Source organism: Apium graveolens, chromosome 9, assembly GCF_009905375.1.
Source record: "Apium graveolens cultivar Ventura chromosome 9, ASM990537v1, whole genome shotgun sequence".
Taxonomy (NCBI): domain Eukaryota; kingdom Viridiplantae; phylum Streptophyta; class Magnoliopsida; order Apiales; family Apiaceae; genus Apium; species Apium graveolens.
Genome location: NC_133655.1, coordinates 285111504 through 285134751, shown reverse-complemented (window position 1 = coordinate 285134751; position 23248 = coordinate 285111504). Strand labels below are relative to the sequence as shown.

Genomic DNA, 23248 nt, shown 5'->3' with positions numbered 1-23248 from the left:
GCATAAATTTTATCATACAATTTTTCCTTGAAAAAAATTATGTACCGACCGATCAGCGACAGATGTCGGTCGCTGATGGGGTAGAACTAACGACATTTGTTTAGTCACCAAAGACGGTTGCTAATATCAAGTGTAAGGGATGGATTTTGCAGTCGCTGATAGGCCAGATTCTTGTAGTATGAATGACATGAGAGGAGTCATGTCCTATGATAGATAAGAGGAGAATCTTGTCCTCGTATCAACGGAGGCAAATCATGTCCACATATGTATGAGATGGAAGTCATGTCCTCATATCAATATGAGGAGAGTCATGTCGTCAACAATAGACGAGTCATGCGATCATATTAATAAAAAGAGGAGTCCAGTGAACTATTAATATGGGAGGTAGCCTCTCGTCATATCAACAGGGGTAGAGTCCCCTCATAATATTAACAGAGGGTCAGGTGAAATGAAATGCATCTTTTCATATTTTAAAGAATCTTGAAGAGATACGTGGGATTATGAACTCACATCTCATCTAGACTAAATATATAATTGTAAAATTTATGACTACATGGCCTTCCCCCGGATTGCTTCTCAGAGTCTCGATGGAAGTGTACCGCCCTTGGAAGAACCTCTTTGATGATAAATTCACTTATATATTTTTATGATCGCGTGAACGCATGTGTACATGACTTCTAATAGCACTAAGGGCGAGCAAGGCCCGTTGTCGACTTTATGGGGACCATGGGGGATCACTCATTCACTTTGCATGACCAGGTCTCCAAGGGTCGAATGTGTTAGCCCGGAATCATATCGCATGGTTAGTCCTCATGGATCGCATGCATCTGTCATTTTAAAAAAAGAAGGCATTTAATATCTCACATAGACCTGGAAAATCATGCAGGTCATGTCGTTTCGTGTCCTGTAATGTCGTGTTTCGTGTACTTTATGTGTAGACACGAAAACGACACGAAATGTATCCGTATACCTGGAACTCTGACACGATCACGGCACGGCTCTTACACGACTCCCTTTAATATACTTGATCGACTCCCTAACCTTAATAACGGAAGCATCCATATCTTTTAGCCCCTCTTGCACAATCAAATTAAGGATGTGCGCACAACATCTAATATGAAAGAACTTTCCTTTATTAAGTAAAGCTTTCCTCAAATTTAGTTGTGTTTTCAAAATACCAACAAATACATCATTACTAGACGCATTATCCAAAGTGATACTAAACAACTTATACACAAGATTCCATTCACATAATAACTTGTATATTTTATCAGAAATTGTGATCCCCGTGTGTGGTGATGGCATGTACGAAAAGTTCAACAACTTTTTATGCAAGACCCAATCATCAGTGATAAAGTGAGCGGTAAGTGTGATATATCCATCGGTTGCAACAGAGGTCCACAAATCTGAAGTTAAACATATTCTACCGCTAACATTTTTTAATATGTTAAACGAATTTCTTTTTTCAGATCTATAACCAAGCAATATATCACTTTTTAAAGTGTTCCTGCTCACTAATATAGCTTTTGGATTTGCATATTTAAAAGCATCTCTAATGCCCTCATATTCAACAAACTGAAGAGGCAGATTGTGCCTTACCACTGCATCCGTGATCATGTCTCTGAAAATTAAAGGATCGAATTTTGCATTTTGCATCGTCATAGAACCTTGGCTGCTGGAAATAATCATCTGCCTCACGTCTCTAGATCTTGTACAAGTCTTCTGATGTTTAAGCATGTTCCCGGTCTCAAATGATGAATTGTAAGGTAATGAATAACCACATTTTTTACACTTGGATGTATCTCCTTCGCCATTTACACCTTTGATATAATCAAAAGTATCCCAGGCCTTCGACCACTTCCGTTTATTACTCTTCGACTTCGTCTCTTGTTGGACTGAATCCTCCCGTGCTTGGCACCGTATTTTCATTTTCATTCTCCTGCAAATCTGCCTCATCCTCGCTTAGTGATTCATATACCTAGAGGATATAATAAATTACAAAAAAAGATAAGAAAACAAATCCTCCCAAAATAAACAAATAATCAATAAATATACTTAACAAATCCAATCAACAAGTGAAGAAGTAAATTAAATCATAATCTAACCAAGAGATTCAGATGGGCCGAGAATACAATCAATACAATTACAAATATTAACGAGAATTGAGAAGTAATCAATACCGGAATATTGGCATCTGGGTGTTCTTCTTCATCCATTGTAGTTCAGATGGGTCGTTTAAACTTTAAATTGAAGTTTGCTATTTGCGGCTGTTTAAGGAAGATGTGTAAGGAACCCTAATTCCTAATGTATAAACTATAAAGTATAAAGTAATAAGCCGTAGACTATAGACTGTATTATTTACTTATTTTGATAAGGGCCCGAAGCCCCGAACCATTAAATGTATTACTGTATTTGACATTTTGACTATATTTGTTTATACATTATATTTTATAATGTATTGTTATATTATATTAGATTTTTTAATTTATAAATTTATTAAGTTCTAATATTAATATATATATATATATATATTTACATATATATATATTTACATATATATATATAATTATGTCGTATACTTCGTGTCGTGTCGTGTATTCAAAGGGTAAAAACAAAACCGACACTAAATCTTGCCCGTATACTTTCGTGTTCGTGTATATTCGTGTCGTGTATTAAAAAGACAAACACAAATACTAAATTTTCGTGTCGTTTCGTGTCGTGTAAGTCGTGTCGTGTTCAGAATTGCCGGGTCTAATCTCACATAATTTTGACACATATGTTATATAGTCAAATTTATAAGTTACTCTTACAGGTTATATACTTCAATCGTAATGGGACTTTAGAATATTAAACACTTTATATATTATTTTGGTTGGGGTTGATCCCAACAAAATTAAATTAAATTTTTAAAAAAGTCCTAAAATTTTATTAACAATTGTCAAGATTATCAACGTTAATAATCAGCTAAATTTTAAGGAAACGACGTTTATTATATTCAAAACAACCAGAACGAGGTCTCCGAAACAATTTTTGGTCTATCGTACGGACGAATATAAATCAAACGACAGCAAAAGCAGTTCGGGCATTGGGAGCATATGGTGCAGAAGTCAGATAAAGACCAGCCAACCAGAACAAAATACTTATCGATCTCGTAATGCGTGTTAGGGTGGGTGGGAATATTTATTATTTTTATATCCCTCGATAGCGACTGTCGGCAAGCTCTCTTGCAGACACGTGTCTCAACATAAAATTTTGTACCGAAAATATCTAGGTTTTCACTTTGTAATTGCATTATGCGTTAATGACTTTGAATTACATTTTAGTTTTAATTATTATAATATTATATTAAAATATTTTAAATATGTTGAACTATGATTACATATTTGTGAAATTTTCATTTAGGCACGTTAGTTCAAGAAAAATGAACAAAAGTAAAAAGTATTAAATAAAATGGAGACGGAAAAAAGGTTAACTTAAATGTTAATAACATTTAGGAAATGCATATAAAAAAAAGTTAAAAACTTATTAGGGAGGAGTAAATTTTTTAAAATTTGATACTACCTTTGACCGTAAATATAAGAGGATGAACTATTTTCTTTTTTGAATATCGTAAAAGAATGAATCTTTTATTTATAAAAATAAATTAAAATTGTCACAATCAAACATTCATATTTACATAATATTTTCGTCCCAAATTATTTGTTCAATTTCACTTTTACGCGTATTTAAAGGTATAAATGTACCTCATTTAATTAATTTTTTCTTTTGTGAATAAAAATTTAAATCTTCAATTTTTATTTACAAAAAATAAAATTTAAAAAATATTTAACGGACATCTATACTATACTATAATAGCCGGAATGTGGTATAATTTGTAGTTTGGTTAACCCCTTATTTTGGTTATCCTTTTCCATCACGACCGTCAGATATTCTTCATCAAATAATCAGAACCGTTAGATCCAAATACTAAAAAAATACACTCCACAAGTTCTTAGTTTCGAATCCCGTTAACAACAAACATTAATATTATTATTTATAAAGATACATATAAGTTCTCATGTTTAAATCCCGTTAACAACAAGTATTTATATTATTTATAAAGATACATATAAGTTTTCAGATTCAAATCTCACTCAGCTACAATAAATATTTATATTATTATTTATGTATAAAATCTTATCAATCATATAATATTTATATTATCTGAACCTAACTTGAAATTATAATTATATAATTATTATTTAGTATTTAATTATTTATTTAAATTTTTAATAAAATTATACAAAATAAAATTAAAAAAATATATATATTAACTAAGATACGTGCTTCGCACGGGCCGTTGGTTAGTATATAAAAATAGCTTAAAAATAACTAATTTAGGACGAAGGCGTAGTCAAACAAACTCCAATACTTAAAAACATAAATACATCCTTTCGCACCTACAACCGTAAATAATGTAATCTAAACCAAATATCATGATGAAAACGAATATTTGTACAATCTAGAGTAGGTCATTCACATTATTCAAAAGAAACGACAAAGATACATATGGATTATAGTATTAGCTAGGTCTAACTAAAATAATAATTAAGGCATCTAATAATGGCTAATCAGGTATAAAGACAAGCTGCAACATGCACATAAACAAAATTTTATACCTATTGTAGAAAGTAATGGTTATGGTAGTTACTTTAATATTAAGAGTTGCTAATATTATAAACTTAAGCCCTTCAATTAACAAATGTCTAGTTGAACTCTAGTTGATCATGCAATTGGATACATATATTTTTTAAATGGCAAGATTTTTTTTCCGACAACTGCAGAAAGCTCTCATTAAATTGAATATAGTTCAGTCGGGACAAACCCCCAACAGTCGATACAACCAGGTGATAAAACAAATAACATACTAAAAACAATTAGATGATTTGTTTCCTGATCGTTTAACACATATAATTTAAAAATTCTTAAAATTAAAAATGAAATCAAAGACATCCCAAGCGATTCAAATTGCAGCAGCATCTCTGAAAATAGCAACATCGCAATTGACCATATCACATAAAAATTATGGTTAACTCAGTGTTCAGAAACACCAATCGCATAAAATTAGATTGGAGAAGCAGCACCCCAGCTATCTACATGCCGGACACCAGCTATAAACATGCCGAAGGCACCCCAACTATAAACATGCCGAATGCACCCCGGCTATCTACATGCCGGATACCAGTTATAGACATGTCGAAAATATAAACCCATGAAAGATGAACAATCTTTAGTTGTGAAAGATGAGCTCTTGCAATAATCACCACCGTCCCAGATCCGATGCAGGCTTTGCAGATCACCAAAAATATCAATAAATTCATCCTCAACAGATTCATCACCAGATAAACCCAAGCATGACTAAATAAAAACATAACAAACACTCCAAAAGAAGAGACAAAACACACACTCCAAAAGGAGAAACACACAAACACCCAAAAAATTGGGTTTTATTGAAAGAAAATAAACGAGAATAAGAGAGAATGAAGGGGTTGGGGCTTTCCACCGGAGAAAACCCGTGAAAACCCCTCGATTTACTTGAAAATAGACAAACTCTAACACAGAGATTGAAAGAAAGAAGGGAGGCGGCTGAGAGAGATGTGTTAAGGTTTTTTGTTCCCGTTTTTTGTTCCCGTAATACCTATTTTAATTTAAATGTCATGATTCAGTTTACTGATGATCGATCATTGGTTCTGGGAGGCTAGGGCATATACGAGCCTTTAAATTAAATATCAGTGAGCTAATGCAAATATTCTTCTTCCTAATTTTTTGGCTTTTAAAAGTGATATTAGTATAAGATTAAGGCATACAGCCAACCACATAGGGGACCAATTTAAAAATAAGAAAAGAAAGAAAAAGAGTGCACTTGTGTTGTATTATATATACTCATTCATCTTCTCCAAAAATTTGTAAAATTTTAAACCCTTAATGCAAATTGAACCGTGATCCAAAGATCCAAATTTGAGGCAGATTATCCCAAATTCCATTCCAAAAGTGATCCAAACGGTGATCCAAATTTGGATCAGTGATTGATCACTTGGTTTAATATAAAATAATTGTTTTATTATTTGTAGTTTATGAGATTTTAAATTGATTTTTGATTTTTTAATTATATAATTAATAACAGAATATAATTAATAATTAACAAAATTTATTTTTAAAATAAAACTTAAAATAAAGAGGCATATATTGCATTTATAAATGCATTAATTGAGCATTTGTTGGAAAAATATATTAATTCGAAAAATTAGTGTGTATCAAATTATCAATTGATATTTTGTATGTTAATTATTGTAATAAATGTGTTTTTCGTGAATTAAGTGTACAATTTTAATATTTTTATGTGTATTAATTTTTTTTATTTAATTAATTTATGAAATGTTATATAAATTGTTAATAATGATTAAACGATAAATTTAAGATAAAATTGCTTAATATGAGATTTATATATAATTATATGTAAAAAGTAATTTGGATCAAATATTTGGATCATATTGTTGGAGTTGATCAGAAATTTGGATCAATATTTTGATCAGGATCCAAATTTGGATTTTTGAATCATAACTGTTGGAGATGGCCTTACAAACTGTATAATTTTAACATAATTTAATACTTAGTTTCTAAGTGTAATTAGATAAAAAAAAATATATAATAAATTTAGTTATAGAAAAAATGAATAATTAAACTAGACAAACCTTGATTTAAAATACTTTAATATAATATTATAATAATATATATTCATTCATTTTGGAAAAAAAAATATATATTCATTCATGTTCTCCAAAACTTTGTTAAATTTTGAACCCTTACAAACTGTATAATTTGTTCTATAATTTCAGCATAATTTAATACTTAGTTTCTAAGGTGTAACTAGATAAAAAAAATATATATAATAAATTTAGTTACAGAAAAAATGAATAATTAAACTAGACAAACGTTGATTTAAAATATCGAATCCCCGACTCTCGGGAATCTAACACTCATATATCACGATAACTTATTCATTTAAACAATTTTAAAATATTAGAAACGTGTCCACTATATCGATCATGTACTATTTTAACAGAAATACTCTCTTTTTAATGTTTGACGTTTTGACTTATATCATATATTTTTAGGTGTTTTGAACGTACAGCTAGAATTAATATTTTTAAATTTTTTATTTTATGAATAAAAAAAATTAATTATTTTAATTTATAAATAAAATAAAATATATTAATTTTAACTATATGATCAAAACTCTTTAAATATCTATTAAAAATCAAAACCGTCAAATATTAAAAAAGAGAAATTATATATGTATTAAAAGTCAAAACCATCAAATATTAAAAAACAGAAGTAGTACATCAAATTGCAACTGCTCACATGGACAGGTAATACTTTCTAATTAACTGGAATTATTCAGATATTCTAGGGAGCCAAATTATTCATCTACCAATAATTACTCCCTCTGTCCCTTCTATTTCTTTACACTTTTCTTTTTGGATGTCCCGTTTACATTTCAAAATTTTCTATAAATAGTAAAGTTTTTATTATTTTTAAAATAACTAGATCCACTACTTCTCTCCACTATACCCACTTTATACATATAATATTAATCGGTCCCACTATTTTACTCACTTTTTTAACTTTCATCCACTATTTTATCATTTTTCTTAAACTCCGTGCTCAACCCAAATGTAAACATGTGGGAGGACGGAGGGAGTACTTGTTTAGAAAACTAGATATATTGTACTTAACATGATGTACAAAATCTCTGCATTTGCTTTTTACTGTATTGACAGGAACAAAGTGTAATTTATTTAATATTTAAAGATAATTTTTTTTCCGAGTTTTCTAAACTAAACCGTAGCCCTAGACTGTGGTGTTTAATTGTTGTCCAGAATCACGGCATATTCGGCCCGCCATATATAATCGTTGGTTTGTGAAGGCCTAATTCATGTGCTTCATAATTTGACGTTAACCTTTCATATATACAAAATCCAACATAATCCCCAACGATTCAATTTTTGTCTATGCACAAGGGGATCGTATATCAGTTAGTCAAAACTATGGACCCTTTCATATATATAACCGAATTCTGTTGTGATCAAATTCTAATTAATTGAATCGAATCTCAACCAAGTTTTCCAATTTGGATTCTTTAGTGATCGACTTGCATTTGAGCCGAACTTTTTTCAAACTAAATGTCGAATTATTTTTAGCATTTTATTTCTTTACTTGCACCGTCATCCTTAAAAGAAGCGCGACTATGTTGAGTAACCGGCTTATTTAAAATCTTAAGTTATTAGAAAAAAGCCCCAATAGGATCATATATTTAACACTCTCCCTCACTCGAAAGCCCATTTATAGGTCGAAGAGTGGAACACCGGCGCCTATCTTTGGGGCATTAATTGTCTTTAGTGTCCACATTAAATTGTGAGAATGTTAGGGGTGGTTGGGAATCGAACCTTAATCCTTCTGGCAGCCTAAGCTATCTAAAACCTTCAATTGTGAGAATGTTGGGGGTGGCTGAGAATCGAACCTTAGTTCTCTCGTCAGCCTAAGCTCTGATACCATGTTGAGTAACCAGCGATTCCCGCCAGCCTAAACTCTGATAGCATATTAAGTAACCAGCTCATCTATAACCTTAAGGTGTTGGAGGAAACCTCCAGTATGATCATATATTTAACAGTCTATTATGCTAATTGTTGTACCAAAAAAAAAAGTTTAACCAGTTATTCGGAAGACCTTATACGCTTAACTAGACTAACTCTACGTCATTACCTCTACTTAAATTCGTACATTCACCTGAAATCGAATTTAGGATCTTGGATGATAAACTTCTAAATTTCCGGTCTCAATTAGTTAAGTTGCTCTACGAAAAATTACTCGGTGAAAAATTAAATTACCTTCAACAAAACATGGTGACCAAGGTGCTTAACATGCCATATTCAAATAAATTGAATCGAACCTTAACCCAGTTTTCCAATTTGGATTCTTTAGTGATCGACTTGCATTCGAGCTGAACTTTTATCAAAATAAATGTCGAATTATTTTTTGTCGTTTTATTTGATTAACTTGCACCTTGTCATACTTGAATGAAGCGTGTCTATTATGCTAATTGTTGTATAAAAAGTTTGTTTTAAGCGCGTTATCGAGGACGCCTGAAATCCGTGCATTCACCTAAAACCGAATTTAGGACATTTTATTCGGTGAAAAATTAAGTTACCTTCAACAGAACATGGTGACCAAGGTGCTTAACATGCCAAATTTGACTGGTGGTTAAATAGACGTAGATATGAATATTAATAATATAGAGAATACTGGACCACTGATTTGTGGCTTCAATGGACTGACAAAACAACACTCTCAGTATGGACCTTGAGCATAGAGAAAAATGTATGGGATTATTCTGACTTTATTTTCAACGACAATTCCATGTGATTCACCAGATCTATCAACGCTATGTTCATGTTTGGAAATTCTTTCATGCTGAGGTGAGAGTGATCGCAAATTGTTAGACACAAGTAAATAACATACTGCAAGTGCAAGCCACCGTCCAAGTTATATATTACTCCTACTAACACTTTATTTTACTCAGAAGATTTGTTTTCAAATTCGAGAGTGGGTCCCGGGAAGCTCATCTCTGAAAATAATATTTTAAGTTTTTGTGTTTGTTATGTGACTGCAACTGTATTAGTGTCTATTGATAAACTACGTACCGAAAACAAATACATGAATTAGATTTTTTTTTTTTAAAAAGACATTAAAAAATGGCATATATGGCGTTATTCGTTCATAATTAATAAGTACGGTTAACGGAAATAAAAACTTAATCCATCCATGTATCAGTATTTGTATTAGTTTGTAGATCGTATGGAATTACCTCATTTCTTGTAAGGTTAAATAATACCTCCGCATCCCTTGGTTTCAGTTTCATAACTATGTTCTCTATATTCCATTCACATTCTCGATTATCATTACGGACTATCCTAAACCCCCAGTTGTCTCTATTTATAACCTAAATTTATATAGTTGTATACATAATCAATTTTTAAAAAATCGCTGATAAATCGCTCAAAATTCAGTCAAAAATATTTGTCCAATTTAATCGATTCTTGATAAATTGCTGATAAATCATTCAATTTTTAAAAATTGATCTATAAATCACAAATCGGTACATTAACCAAATAATTCCGAAATCGATGAGATTGATATTCAAATATTTCTGGTATAATTCCAATTTCTGCAATTTGTAATCATGGTTTTCTATACTATTATATTAAAGAAGAAACATTAAAAGTTTCGTTGTTGGTGGTTGTTGGTCATTGATCACTTAATTCAGAGTCGTCACATCAAATCGACCAGAACCGTTAGATTCATTCTTAAAAATTAGTATTATTTAAGAGATATATAAGGTTTGAATCCTGCGAGTAACATATAAGAATTATATAAAAAAATAATATTCTATAAGAGATATAAGGTTCGAATCCTGCGAGCAACATATCAAAATTAGAATTTACAATATATAATGATAAAAACAACCGTGAATCGCACGGCTTATATATATATATCGCAAACATGTACATACATTATTTGGATTTTTTTCCAGTAAATGCAGTTTATAACCGATTAAGCCAACAACTTCAATCAGAAACCCGAACTGTTACGATAAGATTGAGCATTTATTATGAAACAATATCCTCCTATTCTGAGAAAGAAATAGTAACTTTCTGGGTAAAATTTTAGTCATGCATAGTTGTATACAGTACTGGTAGTGTTACGACTGTTTCAAAAACGGCAAGTTTGTATAGATGACTTTAGAGAATGCAAACAAAAGTATTACATGAATGTCCGACACACAGAAAAGGTAAACTGTGGTCCTGGGCTAGGTTAGTTTTTTCACCTTTTGTAATTTTGTTTAACGTTAGAACTCAATTATTAAAGTTCCTCTCACTTTTTCCCGTTCAAGTTTTATAGAAATTGACTACTCGATAATAATTTTGAGTCAACTCATCTTACACCATTTACGACTATATACATATTTTTGTGTATTGATACGGGGGAGACACACATTGTGTATACAAGATTCAGGGGCTGCGTAGTGTAGTGATGAATTATGCAGCAGCTTGTTTAATGCCAAGTTATATTGGCTCAGTTCACGGAAACAAACTATTGTTGGTACAATAAATTAGGTCATTTATGAAGTTTTTTTTTAACTAAAATCGTCGTAATTGAAGTATTTATGACGCAATATTTTTGTCGTTTTTGCTCGAATAATAAATTTAATTTTTCATCACAAAATAAAATATTGTAGCAAGTTATCAGCAGGGCCCCGGTACTCAATAAAATAATAAATAAATTTATGACGGAATATATTGTCGTATGTTATCAACTTACGGCGGAAGATATTGTCGTATGTTAGGGAGTTACGACGGAGAAAGCGTCAGATGTTTTCTTGCGGGACCCACCTTCGATAAAATAAAACATAAATTTACGACACAACTGTACGTCGTAAGTTTGTAACTTTCGATAGAATAAACGTTGTATTTTAGAAAGTGGGACCTACGTGGCTAATTCTGTCCTTTTTTTATTCAATTTGTGATAATTTTAATAATAAAAGAATCAACTTAAGACAGGCGGTGGTTTTCGTCATAAATTCTTACGACGAAAAGTTTTATTTCGTCGTATGTTAGGGGTGTATTAATTTTCATTGGCCGTCCTAAATGTCCTGATTTATTGTAGTGTATTTTTTTTATCATACGAAATCCACAACTGTTATCCTTCGAAGGTGTACCGAGTAAATCCCACGGATGCATACAATAGCCTGCAAATATTGTAGTGTGTCTTGTGTTTGTGTGGATAGAATGTAATGGAATCGAGTAAAATTAATTGACAACGATGAAGTTTGAAGAAAAGATTTAGAAAAAAACTGAATGAGGGCAATTTTGTTACGACAGAAATTTTGTGAAAAAAATATAAATTGTGTTTGAGCTCTCGTTCATATACACGGACTCGCAATAATTATATATCATTAGTAATTCATAAACATTGATCCGGCCATAATCAATACTAGCCCGTGTATTTGCGTTATTAATTGCGTTATTAATTTTATCAAATAAATTACTGTAAATTTGAAAGTTTAATTTTCAAACAAAGTTAATGTAGTTTGTTATAATAATATTTTTTATCTTTGTTAGTGTTCTATACAGTAAATTATTTGTTTATTGTGTGTATATATATTTTTTTATTTTAATTTTTTTAATGTATGTTTTTTAATTATAATTATGATAAAGTGTGTTTTTCTAAATTTTCTTATGGTCCCTCGTTGTTTTAATAATTAGTTTTTTAAAAAAATTACTGTTTTTATTTTTTTGCCTTTATCCCATATTTGGAGAAGCAATACCTTCATTTGTTATATATAATTGTTTATAATTATATTTTCTTATATATTCTTTATTAGATTATATCTCGTTATTTATTTAGTATTGGATAATTATGTCCCCCGTTGTATATAGTATTAGATTATGTCCAGATTTATTTAGTTTTGGGTGTTTTTTTCATAATTAAAGTGGTTTTGGTTTATATTTCCCTGCCATATTTGCAACAAATACCAAATAATCTTGACCATTGATTTTATTTTTATCAAATAATTATGTCTTCTGATTTATTTAATATTATATTATGTCTCCTAATCTATTTAGTATTATATTATGTCTCCTAATCTATTTAGTATTGGTTGTTTATTTTATAATCAAAGACGTGACGGTTTTTTATTCGTGATACTGATATATATGCACGATGATCCATTTTAATTATGAATTATTTTGGATAATAATTTAATTACACTTATTATCTTGAAACTATTTTGATAAAATTTTCGAGAACTCTTATATTTCTCTAAAACTAAATATAATAAATGGGAAGGTATCGCCAGCAAATAATGTGAACAAGAATGTCTCATGGAGATATGTCTTCTTTTTTAAGAATGTACACAAACTGGAAATGCAGAGTTAAACTCTGAATATGTAAGGCCGCCTCCAATAATTTTAATACAAAAATTTAAATTTGGATTAATAATATCCAAATTCTGATCCAAGTTTTTAACGAACTCCAATAATATTATCTAAATTTTGATCCATATTATAATACACAAATAGTAAATTGAACTCTTAATTTTTAAATTTAATGTTTAACCATTATCAATATTTATATTATATTTGATAGAATATTTAAATCAACGAATTTTTTTTAATACTCGTAAAAATAATTAAAAATTATATGCTTAATTAACGAAAAATACAATTATTTCATTAATTAAGATATAAAAAATCATTAATATTTTTTAATTAATCACAAATCAATTTAAAATTTAAAAAACTAAAATACACCAATAAGAAAATTATTATTTTATATTAAGCTAAATTTAGATCAGTGAATAGTGATGATCCAAATTTGAATTAATATTTAAATAGTTGTAGAAAAATTTGAAATAATATATATCTAAGATTTAAATTTTTGGATCATAAAGATGCCTTAGCAATTTGCTCATTGTCTTAGCCAACAATTTAGTTCATTTTAGTGCTATTCGAGGCGAGGATCATTCGGACTCGAAGAAAAAGTTAGAAGCTTGTCATTTAGGTTTAATTTTTTCTTTTCCATCTCAAAGATGACTCAATTCATTTAAGTTTCAATCTCGATTTTCTTTTTCTATTTTGAAAATAACTCGATCAGTCAATGATCTTTTCGAAGTCATATTTTTCTCGAAATTAAAGAAAATGTTTGATACTTGTCACTTAAATTTCACTCTCAATCTTTAATTTTATTTTTTCTAGGTAGCTCAATAAATCACTGAAAATACATAAGGCATTAAATGATATTTAAAAGTTTCAAAATTCACGGGCATGTTTGGCAAATCTGTTAAGTTAACTTAATGACTTATAAGCCCGCAATATCTTATCAACTAGTGTTTGTCGACCTAACTTATAAGTTGTATTTACAACTTATAAGCTGATAAGTTGAAAGTTAGCAATGACTTACTTTTTCTCAATTTTTTTTTTGATTTTTGATTTTTTTGTTAATTTTATTTTAAAAATCTATTTTTTAAATGTTAATCTAACTTAAAATATAAGAATTAAGATAATTATATTTAAAAATTATTTATTTTAGTCCATTTACGTAAAAAGAATTCCGAATTATAGGTAAAATTATTCAAACAGTTATATAACTTATAAACATTTATTAACTTATCACTTATAAGTCACTTATTCAGTTTAAGTAATAAGTTACTTTTTTTAAGATTTACCAAACGTGCACCACATAAATATTGTGTCCCAAATCAAGTATTCACATATAATTACCCATCTAAAAGTTGCACCAATTAATTTTTTATGGTTGCAGGAATGTTTCAGCTAACCGACCGTATATAAATTGTATACATAAATGTTAGCATATATGTAAAGAGAAATGCTAAGGTCTTGTTTTCAAAATCAGTTCGTAAATGATGAGTTACCAATATGTTATTGGATATTCATTTATAAATAAAATAAGTCCTCTTAGAGCATTTCCAACCATAATAGCTAAAATGGTTAGCCAAATCAGGAATATGTAAAATTTTATTGAATTTTTAAGAACATGCACTCCAGTGTAGTAGCTATAATCATTAGCTATATTCAAAAATATTGTTTTATTCCTATTTTTCAGATTTGTATGTATATATATAAACTTTATATAATAAAATAAATTTAGTTAATACTTAATTCAATACATTAATAAAATATATAATTGTTTGTTAAAAATAATTAATAAATTTTGTTAATAAGAGAACAATATTTTCACACTTAATATTATATAAATTAAAAATATTATATATAAAATAATAATTTTAATATTTATGTATTAAATATTATATAAATATATGCATGTATTAATGTGCATGTGTACATAGTAATGTGTAGATTTAGGTTTAAACATGAAATAAATCTGAAGATATAGCTAATACCTACAGATTCAACAAATATAGAAGACAAGATGAAGGATATTTAAATTTTTTTGCTAGCAGGTGATATGGTTGGAGTGGTGTTTTTTTTACCTAATATCTATATATGAGTGCCACAGTCATGGTTGGAGATGCTTTTAGAAACCATTTGTTTCCCCCTGAATGGAGATGGAGCTGAATGAAATGTCATCTGACCGCTTCATATAATCAGCTTGTTTGTTTATCTACTTCTGTCATTCAAAATTAGAATGGTTTCAACAAAAAAATCACTTAACGATTCAGAGATGGCCATGATGTTTATTATGTACATGTGAGGACTCTTCAAATTGTACACGTCCTATTTATATATTTATAATTATCAATATCCCATAATCATATTAGTCGTAAGCATAAGTTAAAATATTGATTATCTGTGTATATCTAACAATAGAAATTATTAAAATGATGAGATATACATATTTATGTTTATTGACTTCTACATTTTAATAGCACCACCGAAGAATAATATAATTGCCAAATTTATTTGATAAAAGTATATATTTTGTTGTAATATAAAATTTCTACATGTAATTTTAGATGATTCGGAAAAATTAATTTTCAAATAATATTATTCGTTCATGTTCACATATATGAATCATTCAAAAATTTAAACTGTTCAGATAAATTTATTCAAATTCAAATTTATATAATATAGATTTATTGTTTGTTGATAATTATTGATAAAACATTAGGAACTTTGTATTTTTTATTAGATTATTATTCTAATATTATATACATATAATTTATCAAATAATCTTATTTAATTATGGGTAAATATGTAAAATAATATCATTCAGATATTATAAAAGTTTATATATCAAATAATATTATTAATTCAGAATTCAATATTTGATTTATTCAGATGATTCAGAAATATTAATTATCCAGATATAAACTATTAAGATTTGTCAAATGGCCCCTTATATTAATATGAATCCCACAAATTAAAAAATAATACACATCATTTTGGGAACGTTTTTGAAAAAACTTTTGTATATATAGTATTGCTCATAGTCATATGTAAATGTCAAAATGTAAAAATAAGTTAGTTGAGTAGAAGTTTTATAAGATGCTCGAGAAAACGAATACTTTATACACCTTTTTACAGTATGAGGACGTACAGCAAATTAAGTCATCGAAGGTAAGTTCTTAGTACTAAATTGTTAAACACCTCCATCCAAAATTATTGGTAGTTATAACCTTTCTACCCTCCATTTTCTCGCTAAGTAAATTCAGTATTTCATAATCCGTAAACAACAGCTTTATATTTAACACTCAAAATATACTAACAAAAATTTAAGTTTTAAATTGTAACAGCTCGCACATCCGGACTATTAATTCTAAATCAAAACTAAAATAAAATACAATTTACTAATACGAAAATCTATTACAAAGGTGTCTATTACAAAATCGCAGCTAACGGAAGCCCAAAATTTAATATACTCCAATCCTAAGTCCTCGAACTCCAATGATTTCCAACTCGAATCTTATACGAAACCTGAAATATAAAAGGGGTGAGCTACAAAGCCCAACAAGTACAAATTGACTAACTATTTAACCGGAAAACAATGGGTGTTTTTAATAAAACAAATTTTCTCAAAACGATAGTAATTTTGTAAAAAAAATTTCTAAAATAAATCCAACCCGAAGTTTTATATTTTAAAATTCAGAATTTAAAACAGAAGATAGCAGATTTTTATAACAGATCAGAACATAGTAAAACATAACGAAACGATAATTCTTATAAATACCACAGTCTTCATCTACGGCCACACTTTGCCAGTAGCCTGCATCTAATTCTTATTCTTATTCTTATATACCACACTTTGCCAGTGACCGACATCTAAAGTTCAATAATTACGCGCCCTTAATAGGTATCTAAAGTTGCACACTCGTGCGCCTACTAAGGGTATCTAAGGCTAGTTCCGGAACTATAGTGTAAATTACGAACGGGTTCGAAAACGTAGAGACTGGGTTTCAAAAGATTCTCGTATCTCATTTCTTTTACAGTTCGAAACATAATTCTTATATCTTATACGAAATTCGAAAATCAGAGTATCAAAACTTTTCCGAAAATAAAAGCAAGTCAAAAAGTACTTACTCCAAAGTCTGACCAGATCTGAATATAGCCTTTTTGACCCTCTAAACGACGTTATCTTGAGAAACACAAAACATGAAAGTTGTAGAGAACTAAAAGAGCTTTCCAAAAAGTCCAGAATCATCAAATTCTGACTTACGATCAATTTTCTATGAATTTTACAAGACTGCTGATTTTCGTGCCTAAAAGCCCTACAAATTTTGATACAAAAGACAAGGAAGACGAATATGGGTATTTATAACGATACAAACCCTATATCTTAACCTACAAATTATCCATATTAGAATTTGATCCAAATTTTAGGCCCAAAACTCTAATTCAATTTTAAATCATAATCCTTATCCAATTTTAATTAATTTTATTCTATTATTCTTTTATTAATCTAATTCTAAAAATTACGGGATATTACATAAATCAAATCAACAACGCATTGAGTTATAATATTTATATATTTACATTCAAAACTCACAAATGATTATCGTGTCAAAATTATGCTTAGCAAGGGACAAAACTTAATTATATATAAAAAAGACTATCAAGTTTGGGACCCTTATGTACCGATGATATGACCCCATCCCTCACCTCAACTTTCCCGTTATAAGAAGTGCTCTTTGTAGTTTATTAATCTTGCGTTCCATTTTTATTTTCTTGTTTATGAATCACCTTGCTTGTGATCTACTTTTAGCTTCCATTGATTACTTAAAACTTCGCTTATTCTTCTCACTTGTCATTTTGTCACTCATTAGATCAAACATTGGCAGTCAGTTGAGTTGACAATGACTGTAACTTCAGATCCCGACAGCAGTTCGAACTCGATCTCGTCTTTCCCACAATCAAGAAACGGATCATCCGACTCGATCAAGAAACCGAAAAGAATACGAGACGGTAACAAACATTCGGTTTATCATGGAGTAAGGATGCGCAATTGGGGTAAATATGTGTCTGAAATTCGCGAACCTCGTAAAAAAAGTCGCATTTGGCTTGGTACATTTAGTACACCAGAAATGGCAGCTAGGGCTCATGATGTAGCCGCTTTGTGCATTAAAGGCAACTCAGCGATTCTTAATTTTCCGGAACTTGTTAACTCATTGCCTCGTCCTGCTTCAAACTCGCATCACGATGTTCGAGCTGCAGCAGTGAAAGCAGCTGCAATGGATCTATTCGATACTACTCCGTCACTATCATCGACTTCATCACCAACCCTATCATCTTCAAATTCTCTTTCTTCTTTGGTCTCGGCTATAGACTTGTCTGCTTCTGATGAATTGAGCGAAATCGTTGAGTTGCCGAGTCTGGGGACAGGTTTCGAGTCCGTCGAGTTGAAGAACGATTTCGTATTTACGGACTCGTTTGATGGATGGTTCTACCCTCCTCCATGGTCTAATGATGTTGCCTATGATGACACCGAGGAGTTAAGGTTTCCATTTTTCTAATTATTAGGGTAAATTTAGTATATTGTGTACATGTTTCTGTAAAAAAAAAATCTTGGTTTAATTTTCTTTGTATTTATCTAACTTTTAGCTTAGCCCTTCTAAATTTTTATTTTGAAGGGCAAATTAGTTTCCTCACCTTTGTGTGTGGTGAGTGTGACCTTTGATCATTTCTAGTGCCTGTATATATAAACTCTTTAATGGAATCTAAGTGTACATATAATGTTGTTATATCTATGAAGTGCTAGTACTCTTGGTATAAGCAACTGCTTTTCTGTGGAAAATTGTCTGCATATCATTTGTTCATGAGTATATGTGGTGTTAAACTATAAAGTGAATTAAGGACAATTATTTTTCTGTTTCTCTACTTGTCTTTTATGTGTCTAGAATATGTTGGTGTAGTGATGCATAAGGTTTGTTCATATGGGATAAAAACAATACAACTATGTTCTTACTGCAAATTATGTCATCTAAAATCTTCATTATGTTCATGATTAACATTTGATTTGAGTTTATTACTTCTCAATGTAGTGATTACTATACTTAATTAGTTTCTTAAGAATCCCTCAATTGAATGTACGTTTTATACTTTGATGTTGAGCTAAGATGCTGCTTCATCAGAACACGTCTGTCGGACAGAAGAATATATTTTGTCAAAAACTGATTCGCAACATGTTTACTGCAGAAATAAATTTTACATTCAAAAACAAATAAGTTTTTCCCTCAAGTTCTGAGACCCTAGCTAGTTTGATAATTTGGTTATTATTGTGTTTGATACTGCTACTAAAAATTGTTACACTGTTAATGATGACTTAATTAGAAAGAGAGTTTTTATCGACAGCGGTATAAGATTCAAATTGATCGATATTCATTGGAAACAATATTTTACTTTTGGATTGGTAATGACAATTTTCATATGTTGTTTAGGAAAATAGGTTTTCCCTTCGACAAGTAACATCTGGCTATAATTTTCCCATAATAGTTTGATTCAAAATAATTTTTCTTCCTACATTAATACTCCCAATTAGGGGCATAAAAGAATCAAATCTAACCGTTAGTGAGCTACTTAAACTCAACTTGTAAAATATTTGAATTCGACTCAATAATAATCGATTCAAGTTCGAACTTGAACTATTCAAATTATTTACCGTCGAGCTCGAGTTTAAAATTATTGGTCCTATAAGATTACAGAGCAGACAAACATTTCATGACAACAAAAATTGAAAATGTGGTGGACAATAAGGTAAATTTGAGCCAATATAATTAAACAGGTACACATGTATTATTTATAAGATCTATAAACTACATTATTATAGCTAAAATATTAAATATAGTCGGTCGGTATGGTACCTGTTATTTTTACATAATTGCCCTTATTTAATTAATATTTATTATTTTTGTTTGATTATTCCTACTTAAGTAATTACCTCTTTATAACTAAAATACGTTATATTTTACTATTTAACAGAATCTAAAACTCTCACATGCATTTCTATTGATAAAATTATATAATACTATAATCACTAATAACTTATCATTTAGGTATTTAAGTAAACAATATTAATTTTTCTCTTTTTTTCCAACAAACTCCCCGGGAAAAAAAGACAAAACTCTCTCCTTTTCCAAAAATAACACGGCATATTCTATTGAATAAAATTAAATTAGTATTATAATTACTAATAAATAACCAATTATTTTATTTAACTATAATGCATTATGTTTTTATCTTTTATAACTAAATACCTCAATTTCTGAAAATATCACCAAAGTATAAATGAATTTATATAGTTAATAGTAAATCATATCATTTAAAAGTTTGAAACCAACAAATTTCATATTTAAAAAAATTTCAAATAAATTTTCAAATTATTTAATATTAAAAAATCCTTGCGGGTTATTATTACATATTAATTAAGATATACAATAAGCGGAGAGATTTATAGATTTAACTTATTTTGATTGGTTCTTTTTAATAATGATGGACCCTCTGATGCATCAAAACTTTACCAGTTAAAACGGTCCAAATTTATAAATTTTCGTGTGTTCATGTACACATAATAGTTAGAAAAATCCTTAATATATATAGAGTGTTATTCTATTAGAAATATTTTTATAATAAAAACTATAAATTAAAATAAAAAAAAATTCTAAATCACGTCGAAATATAACAATATTATATGTAAATTGATCGTTAATGGAGAAAAATACGAAGTCTAATTTTTAAAAATACTTATCATTTTACAATTAAATATAATTATGTGTGATGCTGGGCCACTAGATTATATTGATATAATAACTTAGATTAATTTCTAGTTTTCATTTTAAGATTTTTATTTTCTATATTTATAACTAGGCTTTATAAAGAGATCAAAATCATGAAACACTCTTGTTGATACGGACTAACTAATTGAAGGCATCTTTTTGGTGGAGCAATTATGTATAACTGTGGCATTTAAAGTATAGTCCAATAATTGTGTTGATCATGAACACCTCAATATTCTTTCATGAGTGTGGTCTTCATTATTCAAGGACCAACCTCTCTAGTGTCTGTGGTCTAACCAGAAGTGGAGATATAATATTTTTATCTTATTTACTGCCAACACGAATAAATGATGATTTATATTATCCTTACACTGATCAGAGAGTAACTTCATATAAGTATTCAATTTTATAAAAGGAACTTTTATGAAATTGATTGCTAACAGACCAACAGTAAACTTAAAATTTACAGCCTCTCTCAAAGTCTTTACTTACTGCATATGTATTTTTTTTCTGGTATCAACCTGTGACCTAACAATACTATTCTCTTCTTTATTATATGTAGAGAGTAAAGCAAGTTTCTAAAATGAAAGTGATACACCATCAAATCTATTTTCTTTATTAATTTAATACAGTTCTATATTTTAATCGGCCATATAAAGTCGTAATCGTAGATTTCGGCTACATATCTCGTAGAGCAGTTTTGATCTGGTTCACATTTCTTTTTAAATATATAAATACGCCACTATGTGACTTTTTGACCGGTTGATCGATTTCTTTCGTTCCCTTCTTTTGTTAAAAGTTTATGGCTTTTAGTTGGAGTTAATTTTGTCTAAATATATAATTAGCCGGAGTCAAAAGAATCGAGATGGGTCTGTTTCTGGGGATCGACCTATGTCGGGCATTGTAAGTAAATATGTTGTAAGTTGGTGGTCGAGATTTAATTATTTTATTTGTCATTTGTATTAGATTTTTTGAATTCTTTTGAGATTTAAGTGTTAAAAATTAATTATAATTAAAAGTAAATATAACTCAAAATATGAAAATTTTACTAGAATTACAGTATTTAATGTTTTTAGTGGGGACACCTTATAAAATAAACATATTTTTATACTTTAACATTTTAATAAAAACCCGCTAATGTTTCTTTTCGTGGGAACACGTGTCTTTGTTGGCGCCTACATGAATCGGCGATTCCTTAAGACAATGACGTCACGGAATTTTAACTAAACGTTACTATTAAAGTATTTTAAATCAAATCAAACCAAACATATCTAGTATATACCGCTTAGAGCAGTGTACGGGTAATATATACGCAGACCATGCCCCTACTTCGAACACCAGATAACCTGTTTTCGTGAAGTCCTCGGGCTTAGTGCACGACAAAAATTTTGTGTGTGAAATGTAAGTAATAGCAAAAATAAATAAATATTATACAATAATAAGAATAATAAAAATGAAAGAGACCAATCTAAATATAATTGTATTTATATGAAACGTACCTACAACGATTGATCTTTGATTTTTAGATGCTTCCGATGATAAATGCCTTCATCTTTTGTACCACGTGTCTCCAATAATCACGTTTGAATCAAATCTTGGTAATTACAAATTATCTTCGCCTAAACCTCTTCCCTCTTTTTGGAAATACCACAAAGAATTTTGTAATGGCCAACTTTTGGAAGCCTAATTGCTTATCGTGTGTCAAGACAACCATAGATGCAACAAATGATGATGGTGGTTCAATTGCAAATAGAAAACTGCCCACGTCTTTCTCTCTGTTGTTACAACCTTCTCCATCTGCATAATCTTTATCGGCCATGATCAATCATCTCTTAAATTTACTATCACCAAACACCGGTGAAACCTAATTAAAGGCAGAGTTGTAACCCTTCAAACTCGTTTGTCCAAATTTTCTCTGCTAAATTTTGTTTATTTCTCTTGGTCAACCATTATCTTGAAAGTAAATATCAAATCACTTGACAAAATATATGCATGAATAATTCAAATATAAAAAAGAAGAAATAATTGAACTATTTCAAGTTACAGCTATAACATATGATTTATTCTGCCGAATTATTTTAAAATTCTGGTTTCGACAACATTTAATTTTCATATAAATTATGTTGACGTTTATTTAAATATGATTCCTTATAATGTGTGAACAATTATCAACTTCTTTTTATTATAGTACTTCCCCGATTTGGTTTTTAGTGATTATTTTTTGAAAGGGGTCAGGTTCCCAGAAAATAATCATTGATCTTAGATGGCCGTATACAAGTGTATACAGATGATATATAAAAAATAATTCTTGATCTTGGAGGGCATGATACAAGTCTGTGTGCAGACATATAAGTTCATGGTCACTTGGTTGGCTTTGACTCTATTTATTGCGGTGAAGACGGT

At 29.5% G+C, this 23248-nt stretch overlaps 2 protein-coding genes across 2 annotated transcripts; one reads left to right on the top strand and one right to left on the bottom strand.

Annotated features, from left to right (window-relative positions):
- Positions 1–987: 987 nt before the first annotated feature.
- On the bottom strand, positions 988–1956 carry LOC141686488 (zinc finger BED domain-containing protein RICESLEEPER 2-like). Its single transcript, XM_074491522.1, has one exon. It carries the CDS (start codon positions 1954–1956, stop codon positions 988–990), a length of 969 nt encoding a protein of 322 aa, XP_074347623.1.
- Positions 1957–17765: 15809 nt separating this feature from the next.
- Positions 17766–18818, top strand: LOC141682737 (ethylene-responsive transcription factor TINY-like). The gene has a single exon (XM_074487433.1). It carries the CDS (start codon positions 17930–17932, stop codon positions 18584–18586), a length of 657 nt encoding a protein of 218 aa, XP_074343534.1. The 5' UTR covers positions 17766–17929; the 3' UTR covers positions 18587–18818.
- The last annotated feature ends 4430 nt before the right edge of the window (positions 18819–23248 follow it).

Coding starts and splice junctions, on each gene's coding strand:
- LOC141682737 (XM_074487433.1), top strand. CDS start 17,930: ATGACTGTAACTTCAGATCCCGACAGCAGTTCGAACTCGATCTCGTCT.
- LOC141686488 (XM_074491522.1), bottom strand. CDS start 1,956: ATGAGGCAGATTTGCAGGAGAATGAAAATGAAAATACGGTGCCAAGCA.